Source organism: Serinus canaria, chromosome 25, assembly GCF_022539315.1.
Source record: "Serinus canaria isolate serCan28SL12 chromosome 25, serCan2020, whole genome shotgun sequence".
Lineage (NCBI taxonomy): Eukaryota > Metazoa > Chordata > Aves > Passeriformes > Fringillidae > Serinus > Serinus canaria.
In genome coordinates this window covers 10,101,216-10,114,481 of record NC_066338.1, presented here as the reverse complement: position 1 = coordinate 10,114,481, position 13,266 = coordinate 10,101,216, and the positions used below count along the sequence as shown (strand labels likewise).

The following is a 13,266-nucleotide window of genomic DNA, read 5'->3' as shown; positions in this document are numbered from 1 at the left end:
TGTCCCCATCCCTTGGTGGCAGCTGCATTTTGCTGTCAGCTCCTCCAAGCACACTCCTCACTTTGGCTGAAAGGCCAAACAAATGCTCCTCCAGCCTCCCAAGTGTGGAGAGTAATAAGGAAAATCCTACAGCTGACTAGGAGAGCTAATCAAACAGGGCTGGGAATGGCAGGGAAAACTTCTGGAAAACACCACGCAAAGCCTCTGCTCCCGAGGCTCTTTGGGAACCTTTTCTCAGCGGGGCATTCCTGCTTGGCTCCTCCGATGCCAGCCCTGGCATTTGGAAGGCTCCCTGTCCTCTCTGTGGCGCCGTGCCACCCGAGGAGCTTGGCTGAGCTGAAAGTGCTTTGATGTGTCAGGTTTAATGGAATTGGGCAAGGTGCTGCAGGCCTGGGGCAGGCCGGTGCTGACAGACGGACACCCACGTGCAGGGGTCACACACGCCTCGCCTCACCCGCCCTGCAGGAGACAGCACAGGAGGCTTTTGGCAACAAGGGCAGGTTTGGCTGTCTCCTTCCTCATCCTCCTCATCCTCCTCCTCCTTCTCCTCCTCCTCCTCCTCATCCTTCTCATCCTTCTCCTCCTCCTCCTCAGCCTCCTCCTCCTCATGCTCCTCATCCTCCTCCTCCCCACTGGCATCAGCAGACAACACAACAAAAACCTGCCCCAATCTCCCACTCAGGAGAGGGACCCCAAAGTGGGGAGGGGGTGGGAGGGAGGCAGCTGCTGCCTCATCCTCACCTGGGGCTGCCTCGCCCAGGGAGGCTGTGTGTCATTGAGGCCACCCTGTGCCACCCCTGGCAGTCCCTGCTCTCACCCCGCTCGTTGTTGGAGCCTCTGCAGGGCTGTTGTTAATTTGCTGTTGTTAATTTACTGCTGTTAATTTGCATTTCCTCGCTTTTTCTGGTGAGTTCAGCTCCGTGCTGCACCTCAGGGCCTGGCAGAGGCTGCTCCAAATTCAGGTCACAAACGCTGCTAAGCCAGGGTTTGGGATTTCCTCCTCACCTGGCTCTGTACCTCAGCCAAGGACCTTAAAACTGGCCCAGTAAAGGAGGCAGGAATAACAACAGTGACAGGATGTCCTGAACAGGAGACACCAATTCTGCTGGAACTGTGATCAGAAACACACAGTTAATTGAGCTGGAAAAGACCTCTGAGGTCTTCAAGTCCAACCCTAAAATCATGAGCTGGGATGTGATGACCCAAAGACCTTGGTTAGGATGACATCAGAAGAGAAAGTTTGCTTCAGTTTTCCAGAGAAAAGGTGTTTCTTGCTGGCTCAGCTCCAGCATTTTGCAATGAGGCATTGATAAGGAAAAACCAAAATATCACAGAGCAGAAGCAGCAAACTTTGCCCTCGTGATCCTCAGTTGGAGGGTGCAGGGAAGGCTTTGCTGATGCTTTAGGATGCCCCCGTGCAGGTGTTTCAGATGGGGATCTCAAGGATCCCTCTTATCTGACCTCCATCTGCTGCCCTCTCTTTGAAGCTGAGCGATGATGACACCGCTGGCCTGGGGCTGGCGGCGTTTCCACTTTCCCCTGCCCTGCAGCAACGAGGTTTTGGCTTCCTTCAGTGCTGGCTTCAGAGCCAGAACTGTGACACTGAGCTTTGGGGCTGTGACACTGAGCTTTGGGGCTGTCCGCACGTCCCCTGCTGCTGTCCCTGCTGCAGCCCGCCGTGGCTGCCGGGGGTGACAGTGACCTGCCAACCCTGGATGCCACCTGAACGCTCTTTAATGCTGACTGGTGACAAAGCTTAATGACAGCTCTGCTCTGAGCTCAGTAACTCCTGCCGGTCAGGGCTGCTCTGGGGCTGCTCTGAACTCCCTCAGGAGTTCATCTGCACTGAAACCATTGTTAAATTGTCCCATGGGATCATGAGCGTCAGGGGAAGCAAAAGCCTGGTTGGAAAACCAAACCACACAGTGGGAAAGGTGGGATGAACCCCTGGTGTCCTGATTTTCAGGTCCAGCCCTTTCCAGCAAAGCCACCAGCACCAGAGACATCCCAAGGCCCACTTGGAACTCTTTGGGGCTGTTTGTTTTGTCCTCAGGATTCAGAGTGGGGGGCAGTGGTGCTGTTCCTCTAGAAAGGTGTTTGCTGTCGAAATGTCTTCACCTGTGCAGTCCTTCCTCAGTTTACAAGGAGCACACCCTGGAATAAAGGGGAATGGTGTGGGGAGGGAGATGTCCCTGGGAAGGTGATTTTCCCCCTCCCCTGGGCACTGCCATCCCTCCTGGGCTGGAGGAGCTTCAGCTGCATCAAGGCAGAGGGGCCTGAAATCACAACCAGGCTCTGAATCACCTGAAAAACACCATAAATAAATGAATGACTTCTTGATATGATTGCAGGAATCTGGAAACTCCTAATAACATTCTGGGGGGTGAGAGATGGACAGAACCCAGAGTCCGCTGAGCCCAGAGGGAGGGTTCTGGCCCTGTGCCCAGGTGAGACCCCACCTGCAGAGCTGCCCCAGCCCTGGGCCCAGCACAGGGAGGAGCTGGAGCTGCTGGAGAGAGCCCAGAGGAGGCACCAGGAGGATCAGAGGGATGGAGCAGCTCTGCTGGCAGGAAAGGCTGGCACAGCTGGGGTTATCTAGCCTGGAGAAGGCTCTGGGGTGACCTCATTGTGGCCTTCCAGTGCCTGAAGGAGCAGGAAAGATGAAAGGAGACAATTTCCAAGGATCTGGAGTGCCAGGACAATGGCGGGGGGGGGGGGTGCGGCTTCCCACTGCAGAGGGCAGGGAGGGATGGGATATTGGGAGGGAATCCCTCACTGTGAGGGTGGGGAAGCCCTGGGATGGATTTCCCATGGCAGCTGTGGCTGGTCCATCCCTGGCAGTGTCCAAGGCCAGGCTGGACAGGGCTTGGAGCATCCTGGGACAGTGGGAGGTGTCTCTGCCCATGGTAGGGGTGGGACAGGATGAGCTTTAAGGTCCCTTCCCTTTCAAACCCTCCCATGGTTCTGTGAAAAGCCAAGATTTCCACACAATCCCCTGGCTCCAAGTGCCCAAGGTTTCACAGCAGAACATTGGGGACAGCTGGGGAATGGGAAAATCCTTTTTCCCTCCATTTTGCCTCTGAAACTCGGAGCAAATGTACCAAGGAACTTCTCAGCTTTAAAAATCTTCACTGGAGAGTTAAAGAGACCCATGCTGGGAAATTCCCTTGTGCCAGCAGATCCGAAGCTGAAGGTTCTTGCACTGAGGGGTGGCTGGAAATGTGGGCTTTGCCTTTGGATTCCTGGGAAGTTTGGATTAAAATTGAAGCAGAGCTTCCATTCTCACCAGCAGATCCTTTGGCAGAGCCCTGGGAATAGAAGAGCTTTGGGAAATTTGGCTTCCCTCTGGAGCACCAGCACCCTCTGGCATGGTCTGTGGTCATTTCCTACACCTGGCCCTGCCTTCTCCTCTTGCCCTCCTGGCTCCTCAAGGAAAACACACTTGGAAAATATTTCTCCATCTACAAATAGATCCATAAAATAATGATGCAAAGCAAGGAGGTACCTGATCCCAGGCAGGCCATGGCACTGCAGGGAAGTGACTGCTGGAGGCTCACGCAGCCTCTGGGACTGGGAAGGTTTGGAAAGGTCAGGCCAAGAAATCCAAAGCAGAGAATTCAGCTCTGTCCCCCCCTGAGGTGACCCTGGGCTGGTCTCTGTCCTCCCCGTCCCACAGGTGGGACCAGGGGCTGGAGGGGCTTGTCTTGTGCTGGGAATTCCAAGGGACAGCTGGGTTTGGGCTTCTCCAGGCCATGATTTTACTTCCACGTTCTCCCAATGGTTTCCCCATTTCCCCACAGGATGCAGAAACCCTTCAGGCACTGGGATCAAGGTTCTCCCAGATTCCCTGAGCAGGGATTTGGATGCTCTCAGGTCCCTACAACAGGTAAGGGATCAGTGGGTGGGTGTGGCAACGCTCCATCCCAGAGCTGGAATAGGCAAGGGAGGGAATTCCTTGGGATTAGTTTCAAATTGTGGCAGACGTTGTGAGGAGCAGGACCAGGACAAGGCCCCTGGGCTGGGCTCTGCTGAGACCCCTCAAATCCTGGGGTCCCCTTGGACCCCACTGCCAGGAGAGACCCTGAGGGGCTGGAGCATGTCCAGAGCTGGGGAAGGGCTGCAGAACTCCTGAGGGACCTGGGCAGGGCTGAACCTGGAGAAAAGGAGCTCAGGGGGGACCCTGTGGCTCTGCACAACTCCCTGACAGGAGGGACCAGCCCGGGGGGGTGGGCTCTGCTCCCAGGGAGCAACAGGACAAGGGAAATGGCGTCAGGCTGTGCCAGGGGAGGTTTAGCTGGATATTGGGGGAGATTTCCTCAATGGAAAGGGTTTTCCAGACCAGGGACAGCTGCTCAGGGCAGGGGTGGGGTCCCATCCCTGGGGGGATTTCAAAGCTGTGGCACTTGGGGACATGGTCAGGGGTGGGGAAACGCTTGGGCTGGGTGTTTTCCAAGGCATTTTCCAGCCTGAACAATTCCATGGTCCCAGGAGCGTGGCAGCCAAGCCGCAAGGACAAGGAGGGGATGTGGGTGTGTGCAAAATGCTCTGGAGTTTCTGCAGCTCTGCAGAAGGATCAGCCCAAAGCTGAGGCACCCCTGACCCCAAGGTGGGAGAAGGGGAAAACCTCGTGATCTTGGGGGTGGAAGGACACGGGAATGCTTCAGATCCTGGCTCTGACATCCAAGTGTGGCCGGTTTAGGGAGGGTGTGGTTGGTCTGTGGCAGCTCCAGGTTCCTGGTCCTGCCCCCAATTCCAGCTCCCCCAGTACAACCTGGAGTGTCTGGGTGGTTTCCTGACAGGCCAAGTTTGGGAATGAGCCAGCTCCACAGGGAAGGTGAATTAGTATTCCCAGGAAGACTGGGGCTCCCTCAACCCCCTGGCTGAGGGGTTTGGGTCTGGGAGGTGACTTTATTATTTACCATAAATGTGTCAGTGTTCTCCGTAAATATGTCAGTATTTGATCCCTGTGTCCGAATTCAGGGGGTAAAAGGGAATTCAAATCACTTCATGGGAAAGAGGAGAGCCATAATCAGACATTAAACCTCAGGTTCAGGCCCTGTGAGACTTAAACGTTGTCAGGGTAAATAATAAATGAAATGTTTCGATCTGGAGACGAGACATTGAATGCACCAACGTTAATTTAAATAAATAACTGAATTCAGCTGTGGCTTTTTCTACAGCAGAGCATCCCCAGGGTGACTTCTGGAAAAGTCCACTGGGATTTTCCTTCACACATACATGGGTTAATTTTCCTTTGAAGAGCATCAAAACCCTCATATGACTTTTAAAAGTGAGCATTTGATAACAGAAATACAATTTGACACTGGAAATGATTAAAACCATGATTTTATTGCCATTGCTGAGAACAGAGGGAATTTTTGAGAAGCCTCTTCTGAGCTAAAATTCAAATTCACCATCAAGGAGCAAAGGGAAGCAGAATCCCTGTTTTGGGTGGATCAAACCAGGGCTGGAAGTGCTGCCTTGGCAAAGCCCTCTGGGGGTGTTTGCATGGATTGGCTGTGGATAAACACCAGGTCTGGGCCAGATCAAAGCCAGGCTCTCTCCTCACCCCTGCAGCAACAGCCACTCCAACATCTGAGGAGGAGCACGGGAGGAAGGCAAGGATGGATCTGATGGGAGGAGGGGATGGTGCCAGTGGAGCAGAGTGCAGAGCATCCCGTGGTGGGGGTGTCCTGTTAGAACGAGGGAGGGAAATGATCCAGAATGATCTATAAATCACCCTTATGATTGGAATTGGGCCCAGTCTCATTGAATATTCCCATCACAGCCATTCCAGAGAAATCCTGGTGGGGCTGACACTGGTGGGGCAATGCTGGAGACACTGCTGGGATCCACTCTGGGAAGGGAGAACTTGGGCCAGAGCAGGGGAAATGGAGTTAAATAAATGGCTGAAATGGGCTTAAATCAATGGCAGAAAGAGCAAAGTTCACCCAAAGACTAACCCAAAGTCCTTGGCCAGGCTGAGGACCATGACCAGGTCCTAAGAGGGCAGAGGGAAGGTGTGGGAGGGGTTTGGAGGGTCTGGAGTGATGCAGCCATGAGAAAGGGATGTGAGATAAGAAGGAATTCCTCCCTGAGAGGAATGGGGAGGCCCTGGAATGGAATTCCTGGAGCAGCTGTGGCTGCCCCATCCCTGGAAGTGGCCAGCGCCAGGTTGGACAGGGCTTGGAGCAGCCTGGGAGAGTGGGAGGTGTCCCTGCCCACGGCAGGGGTGGGACTGGGTGGGGTTTGAGGTCCCTTCCCATCCAACCCATTCCATGATTCTGATTCTTCACACCTGGAACACACTGGGTGTGAAATCTTCCCTTAGTGTGTTCCAGGTGATCCGAGCCTCCAAGGGGAACAGGACCAGATGAAAGAAGGGAAGACCAGGGAGAGAGAGGAAGGACAACCCTGGCCCAACAATCAGGTGGGTATGAGTTCGGGCTGTAACCTGGGCTTGTTGTTTCACAGGAGGGAGAATTCGCAAGTGCTCCCCAGTGGGGCCTGCAGGGACTCACGGCCATGCTCTCAGTCCCATGTTCCCAGGAAAGCCCCTGTGGGAGCACCTCCGTGTTCCGTGGCAGGTGGGAAATGGCACTTTGGTCCCTTTCACAGCAGAACCTGTCACGTGTGGCAGTCACGGCTCAGAGTCAGCGCTCCTGCTCCTGCTCCTGCTCCTGTGTGTGAACCCAGAGGCGAGCGGGGCCCCAGGATGGGAGCAGAGTGCAGCAGCAATGAGGCATCAGGTGGAACCTCCACGCCCAGGGTAATGAACACTCCTCAGGTTCCTTGGAGCTCTCCGGGAGGGAGCAGCCTCAGCCAAACTCCGTGTCCTGCGAGGGGGACAAGGGAGAGGGCATCCTGGGGAGATCCCTTGTTCCTGTGGGGTTGGGATTTACTGGCTCTCCCCCAGATCAGAAACCCCCCGGGCATGGGGAGAGCTGGGGACAGGAGTGGGTGGGACCAGCACAGCATCTCCCCGGGAGAGGAGTCAGCTTCAGCGCCCCAGGAGAAACGGAGGGAGAGAGGGGACAGGTGAGGTGCTCCTCTGGACGAGCACTAAAACCACGCCAGAGGTTTCCAGCTCCTCTCTCGGCCCAGGGAGAGTTTGGCTACACCTTCTCAGACATCCCCCTGGGCAGGGTCTGGGGGGAGTGCAGCTCCACGGACTGGCGCCGCCGGGCCTCGCGCTCGGCCCAGTCCTGCTCGGGCTCGCAGCCTTTGAGGATGGCCAAGCGCTCCGAGAGGGTTTTGGCCTGTGGGAACAGCACGTAGTTGTAGAGGATGGAAGCTGCTGCAGCCCCAATCAGGGGGCCCACCCAGAACACCTGGAGAGGAGAGGAGAGGAGAGAAAAGCGGGGTGAGCAAAACCCAGCCTGGCTTTGGAGGGTGGGGAGGAACTAGGATCTCTGAGGGGCATTCCAGGGGCTTGGGCTCCTTCCTGGGAACAAAACCTGAAGTCAGCTCTGCTTTGGCCATCGCTGGGGATCTGAGCTCCCCTCCAGGGCTGGGATCTTCCCAACCATCCTCTTCCACTATTCCCCCTCTGCTCAGACTCTGCATTAATGACAGGACCATTGTGAACATGCTGAGTGATGTGGCATCATCTGGAGGAGCATTTTCCTACCCACTCATGGATTGCTGTGGGAGGAGATTCAGCAGGAGGAGGAAGAGGAGGAGGAGGAGGTGGAGGCACCTGCCTGGGCCAGTCACCTTGGGAACAGACATCAGGAACTACCACAGCTCTGCCTCCAGTCAGGCTCTTTGTAGATGAAAACAATAAAATCATGGAATCTCCTGAGCTGGAAAGGACCCACAAGGATCCTCAAAATCTCCCTGGCCCTGCTCAGGACAACCACCACCAATCCCACCCTGTGCCGGAGAGCATTGCCAAAATGCTCCTGGAGCTCTGGCAGGCTCAGAGCCATGGCCATTCCCTGGGGAGCCAGGGAGTGTTCCCAAAGGTGTACCTAGATCCAGGAACCAGGAAAGTTCCCCAGGACTGGCAACAGCTCCACTCTCCATTGGTTTTGTTCCCTGTGCCAAGTCATGTCAACAGACCTCACACCCTGATCCTGTTGCAACGCTCCCAGTTTGAAGTTTGGAAAAGCCAATTAAGCACCCGGCAGCCCCACCTCCTTCTAATCTCTCCATTTCTCCCCCAGCTGGGAGCTGGCATGGAAATTCCCGGAATTTGTCTGGCTTGGTGAGTTTCGAGGAATATTGGAAGTGTGGGGGCCTCATCCAACCCGACCCAACCCAGAGCCGAGTTCTCACCCAGTGGTCGCTGAAGTCTCCAACGACGACCGCGGGGGCAAAGGACCTGGCGGGGTTCATGGAGCAGCCGGTGTAACGGATCTGCCGGGAACACCACGGCTGCTGTCAGCATTAAACCCTTCTACCTCATTTTAAAAACGTTGGGGTGTCATTAGGGTGACAGCTGAGCTGCTGCTTCACCCTTCAGCATTCCTGTTCCAGGAAGAGGGATGCCAGGAGCTGCCAGCACCTGAGTCAGCCCTGTGAGGTGGCTGAGCTCGCTTGTCCCGGGGTTGCTGTGCTGCAGCCCCAGGAGCTGCGGGGATGAGCTCCCACTCCTGCAGAAAATTCCCTCCTGTGCCCCTGAGGACAGGAGAGGAACAGTCCCATGGACACAGGGGCTCGTGGGGCACTGAGGATGGAAGGTGTGCTGTGACCAACAGCGTTTTCCTGCATGCACTTGGTGTGGGGGCTGCTTTGGGCCGTGACCCAGGTGGGATTTCCCTGAGTGTCCATCCCAAACACTTCCCAGGCTCATCCTGGAGAGCCCCAGCAGCCAGCACCTTCACTCCAGGAGAGATCCCACAGATCCCTGAACTCCCAATGGGACTCAAGGAGAGGCAGGGTCCAAGGGATGTGTTTGTGGCCAGCTGGATCCTTCCTCTGGCTTTAGCCCCAAAACCAGGGGACATTTTTGGTGCCAATATGAAAAGAACAAAAATATCCCAGGTGGAAGAAGTGGCTCAATGAGAAATAGTTGATGGACCTCAGGAAATTTTAGCCCTAAAACCAGAGGAGGAAGATGAGTCCTGCCTTCATCCCTGTTCCTGACAGGACCCTTGGAGCAGCAGGATCCAGCAGGTGCTGGGCTTGGAGATTTTCATGCCAAATAAAGTCTGGGCTCAGGCCACAGCTCTCCCATGGCTTTGGTGGGATTTTTCCTTCTCTCCACTGGAAAACCACAGGTTACTTATCCCCTGTCAAGCCCAGAGATGCAGCCAAACCATCTTGGGGTATAAACAAAAAAAGAACCCCAAAAGTGTCAAGTTTTGGGCCATCCACTCACCCCGAGAAGGTGCCCCACGGCCACAGAGAGGCCGATGGAGAGGGCAGGGGAGCCCAGGTTGTCCTCACGCCGCTCGTCTGTGGAAGCAAAGATGCACAGGACCAGCTGGAAGGTGAGGAACAGCTCCACCGTCACCGCCTGCCCTGCCGTGGTCTCATTGTGCAGCTGGAACGAGAGGAAAAACAAGTTCCAAGGCCAGGTTCTGTGAGTGGATGGGAAATATGGAGGAGGAATCCAAAATCAGGGGGAACCAAAGGAGACAGGGGAGATTTTTGGCACCAATAAGAAAAAACTTCCCAAGCAGAAGAAGTGGCTCAATGGGAAATGCTTGACTGACTTCTCATGAAATTTTATTGGCAATTTCTTGGTATTTTTCCATTTCTTTTTGTTTTCCTCCTGCTCAAAATGCCTTTGGGAAAAGTTTACAAGTTGCATTTTGAAGGCATTGAAAAGAAATATTTTGGCATGAAAAAAGAAAAAAATTCCCTTTCCACACTTTTTTGACTCAGAGAATTTGTCAGGTCGGATCTGGAGCTGATCCTCCAACTAGGTCCCTTCTTTCCCTGTCCCCTCCCAAATCTAATCCCATCGCTTGGTGATCCCAGGAAGGTCCTAACGCTTGGTGATCCCAGGAAGGTCCTAACTGCCCTCCTGCCCAAGCTCCAGAGTCAGATCCTCCTCATTCTCCTCCCCAGTATTCCCCTCCCTTTTTACAGGGGTGATCTGTGCAGGCAGCCACGCCATGAACAGCTCACAGGGGGAAAAAGCCTTCTCAGAATCCCCAGTTTCCACTTTAAGCTGCAAACCAACAAAGCTGAGCAGTCTGAGTCTCCCTTAAACCTCCCGCTTTTATTACCCTCAGTCACTACAGCCTAAATCCCCTCATTCAGATCAAACCACAATCCCTCTTTTTAACCTTCTTAATCACTCTGGCAGTGCCTCCCTGCTGTGGGAAAGGCAATTTCCATGTGCTGCCTCCCAGCCCAGCTCCCTGCTCCTCCCTCGCTCCCTTGGGGTTGGGTGGTGCTGATCCTGGCAGGTGCCTGTGCCCCCCTGGGATGGGACAGTGAACCCCTGGCTTTCAATTCCTTTTCCCCCTCCTGTGGGGGTGTTGGAGGCCAGGATACCACTGAAGAATCCCCCATGGGGATCCTAAGCTTCCCTGGTTTTATTTTTTCCCTGTCTGAAACCAGCCAGAGATCCTTGTGAAGCTTTAGGGAATCCATGTGTTGGGTTTTGGGATGAAGCAGCTGGTTCTGGTGTGACCATCCCATCACAGTGGGAAGCAATGAGATGAATCTAATGAAAATCTGGGATTTAGACCCAAATCTCTCTTCTCCCCACCACTTCAGCAACCTGGGAATTGTGGCTTGGCCAAAGCAAAGCCAGGGTGGGATTTACTGGCTCTCCCCCAGATCAGAAACCCCCCGGGCATGGGGAGAGCTGGGGACAGGAGTGGGTGGGACCAGCACAGCATCTCCCTGGGAGAGGAGTCAGCTTCAGCGCCCCAGGAGAAACGGAGGGAGAGAGGGGACAGGTGAGGTGCTCCTCTGGACGAGCACTAAAACCATGCCAGAGGAATCTAAATCCAGGGAATCCCTGGGTTCAGACCCAAATCTCTCCTCTCCCCACCACTTCAGCAACCTGGGACTTGTGGCTTGGCCAAAGCAGAGCCAGGAAAAGGCTGCGTGTACCCACAGCTGAGGGGAAATTGGGATGGGCTGGGACAAGAGGAATGCAGAGGTGGTATTTTGGACGTGTCCTTCCTTAAACCCCTGGGACCCCCCGAATCCAAGTCCCCCAGGTACAAGCCTGGGAAAAATGAGATAGTTATGACTCCAAGGGATGTGTCTGTGGCCAGCTGGATCCTTCCTCTGGCTTTAGCCCCAAAACCAGGGGACATTTTTGGTGCCAATATGAAAAGAACAAAAATTTCCCAGGTGGAAGAAGTGGCTCAATGAGAAATAGTTGATGGATCTCAGGAAATTTTAGCCCTAAAACCAGAGGAGGAAGATGAGTCCTGCCTTCATCCCTGCTCCTGACAGGACCCTTGGAGCAGCAGGATCCAGCAGGTGCTGGGCTGTGGCATTCAGAGGCTTCCTCACTGTGAATTCTGGAAATTTTCGGGAATTTTGGGAATTCTGGGATGCTTGGCAGGAGGGTTTGGGTAGCTGAGGGGGTTTTAGGGATTTTTGGGTGTATTTGGGATGAAATTCCCATGGAATTCCCCTGATTTTCAGCCTCTCCTAGTTCTCTGAGGAAAATCCCAGTGGGAATTCTGGGATCCCTGGCAGGAGGTTTTGGGGAGCTGAGGGGTTTTTTTTGGGATTTTTGGGTGGATTTGGGATGGAATTCCCCTGATTTTGGGCCTCTCCTAGTTCTCTGAGGAAAATCCCAGTGGGAATCTTGGGGAATTCCAGTGGGAATTTTTGGGAATTCTGAGAATTTTTGAGATCCCTGGCAGGATGTTTTGGGGCAGCTAAGGAGATTTTTAGGGATTTTTGGGTAGATTTGGGAAGGAATTTTCCAAATTTTGGACCTCTCCTGATTCTCTGAGGAAAATTCCAGTGGGAATTCTGGGATCCCCAGATGGAAGTTTTGGGGAGCTGAGGGGGATTTTTAGGGATTTTTGGCTGGATTTGAGATGGAATTCCCTTGATTTTGGGCCTCTCCGGGTTCTCTGAGGAAAATCCCAGTGGGACTTTTGAGAATTCTCGAGTTCTGGGATCCCCAGCTGAAGAGGTTTTGGGGCAGCTGAGGGGGTTTTTGGGGCCGGCCACAAGCCCCTTCCTGCCCCCCTCGGGCTCCCAAAGACCCTGCCCGGTGTCCCCGGGCCTGCCGAGCGCGCCCCGCGCCGCAGCCTCACCTTGTTGAGGGCCAGGCCCTGGCGGGCGCTGGCCGGGGTGACCTCATGCAGGATGGCAGCGCCCACCACGCCCCCCAGCAGCTGGGCCACCACGTAGAAGAGGGCGCGGAGCAGGGAGAGCTGCGAGCCCAGCAGGCAGCCCAGTGTCACGGCGGGGTTGATGTGGGCGCCGCTGACGTGGCCCAGGGCCTGCACCAGCGTCCCGATGGCCAGCCCGAAGGCCAGCGCGATCTGCAGGGTGCTCGGGGCCGGCGCCGAGGGCCAGTTCAGGGCTGAGCCCAGGCCGAAGAGCACGAAGACCAGGGTGGCCAGGAACTCCGCAAGGACGGCCCTGGTGAAGGCGATGGAGCGCAGCTCCCACATCATGGAGGCTCCTGCCCGCAGCGTCCTCGGTGCCCACCTCCTGCTGTGTCCCTGAGGGTGACCTGCGACAACATTTATATACCTGGAGGAGGGGGGGCTGCAGGATCAGCTGCTGAAGGGGATGGGATCCCGGTCCCGGGAAATCTGATGCTTTTTTCCTGCTGTGTTCCAGCTGAGGGAACATCAGATCCTGCCCTTCTATCAGAGCCGGGGAATGGAGCACTTGCACCCTGGGGAGGTCATAAATCAGCCTCCAGCAGTGCTGAGAAGGACTGCTCCCCTTCCCCTGGGCTCCTTACCTGGGAAGGACTGCTCCCCTTCCCCTGGGAAGGACTGCTCCCCTTCTGGACTCCTTACCTGGGAAGGACTGCTCCCCTTCCCCTGGGAAGGACTGCTCCCCTTCTGGACTCCTTACCTGGGAAGGACTGCTCCCCTTCCCCTGGGCTCCTTACCTGGGAAGGACTGCTCCCCTTCCCCTGGGAAGGACTGCTCCCCTTCTGGACTCCTTACCTGGGAAGGACTGCTCCCCTTCCCCTGGGCTTCCCTACCTGGGAAGGACTGCTCCCCTTCCCCTGGGAAGGACTGCTCCCCTTCTGGACTCCTTACCTGGGAAGGACTGCTCCCCTTCCCCTGGGAAGGACTGCTCCCCTTCCCTTGGGAAGGACTGCTCCCCTTCTCCTGGACTCCTTACCTGGGAAGGACTGCTCCCCTT

At 55.3% G+C, this 13,266-nt stretch overlaps 1 protein-coding gene and 1 long non-coding RNA gene across 3 annotated transcripts; one reads left to right on the top strand and one right to left on the bottom strand.

Annotated features, from left to right (window-relative positions):
• Positions 1-3,633: 3,633 nt before the first annotated feature.
• On the top strand, positions 3,634-8,258 carry LOC108963462 (uncharacterized). 2 transcript variants are annotated; one of them, XR_007779770.1, is made up of 4 exons: positions 3,634-3,886; positions 6,332-6,430; positions 6,619-6,769; positions 7,558-8,258. It is a non-coding gene; the product is annotated as an uncharacterized LOC108963462 (long non-coding RNA). The 2 variants fall into 2 exon arrangements; XR_007779769.1 differs by lacking the exon at positions 3,634-3,886 and having other exon boundaries at positions 5,474-6,430.
• Positions 6,778-12,557, bottom strand: AQP2 (aquaporin 2). The gene is made up of 4 exons (XM_009099037.4): positions 12,192-12,557; positions 9,326-9,490; positions 8,281-8,361; positions 6,778-7,331 (listed from the first exon to the last, which is right to left on the bottom strand). Exons 1-4 carry the CDS (start codon positions 12,555-12,557, stop codon positions 7,116-7,118), a joined length of 828 nt encoding a protein of 275 aa, XP_009097285.2. The 3' UTR covers positions 6,778-7,115.
• Positions 12,558-13,266: the final 709 nt, after the last annotated feature.

What these genes read in the sequence shown, in the direction of transcription:
- AQP2 (XM_009099037.4), bottom strand. Translation starts at nt 12,557, where the DNA reads ATGATGTGGGAGCTGCGCTCCATCGCCTTCACCAGGGCCGTCCTTGCG. An exon ending in AGGGCCTGGCCCTCAACAAG is followed by an intron (nt 9,491 to 12,191) that starts GTGAGGCTGCGG and finishes CTCTCGTTCCAG; the next exon opens with CTGCACAATGAGACCACGGC. An exon ending in GAGACTTCAGCGACCACTGG is followed by an intron (nt 7,332 to 8,280) that starts GTGAGAACTCGG and finishes TCTCCTCTCCAG; the next exon opens with GTGTTCTGGGTGGGCCCCCT.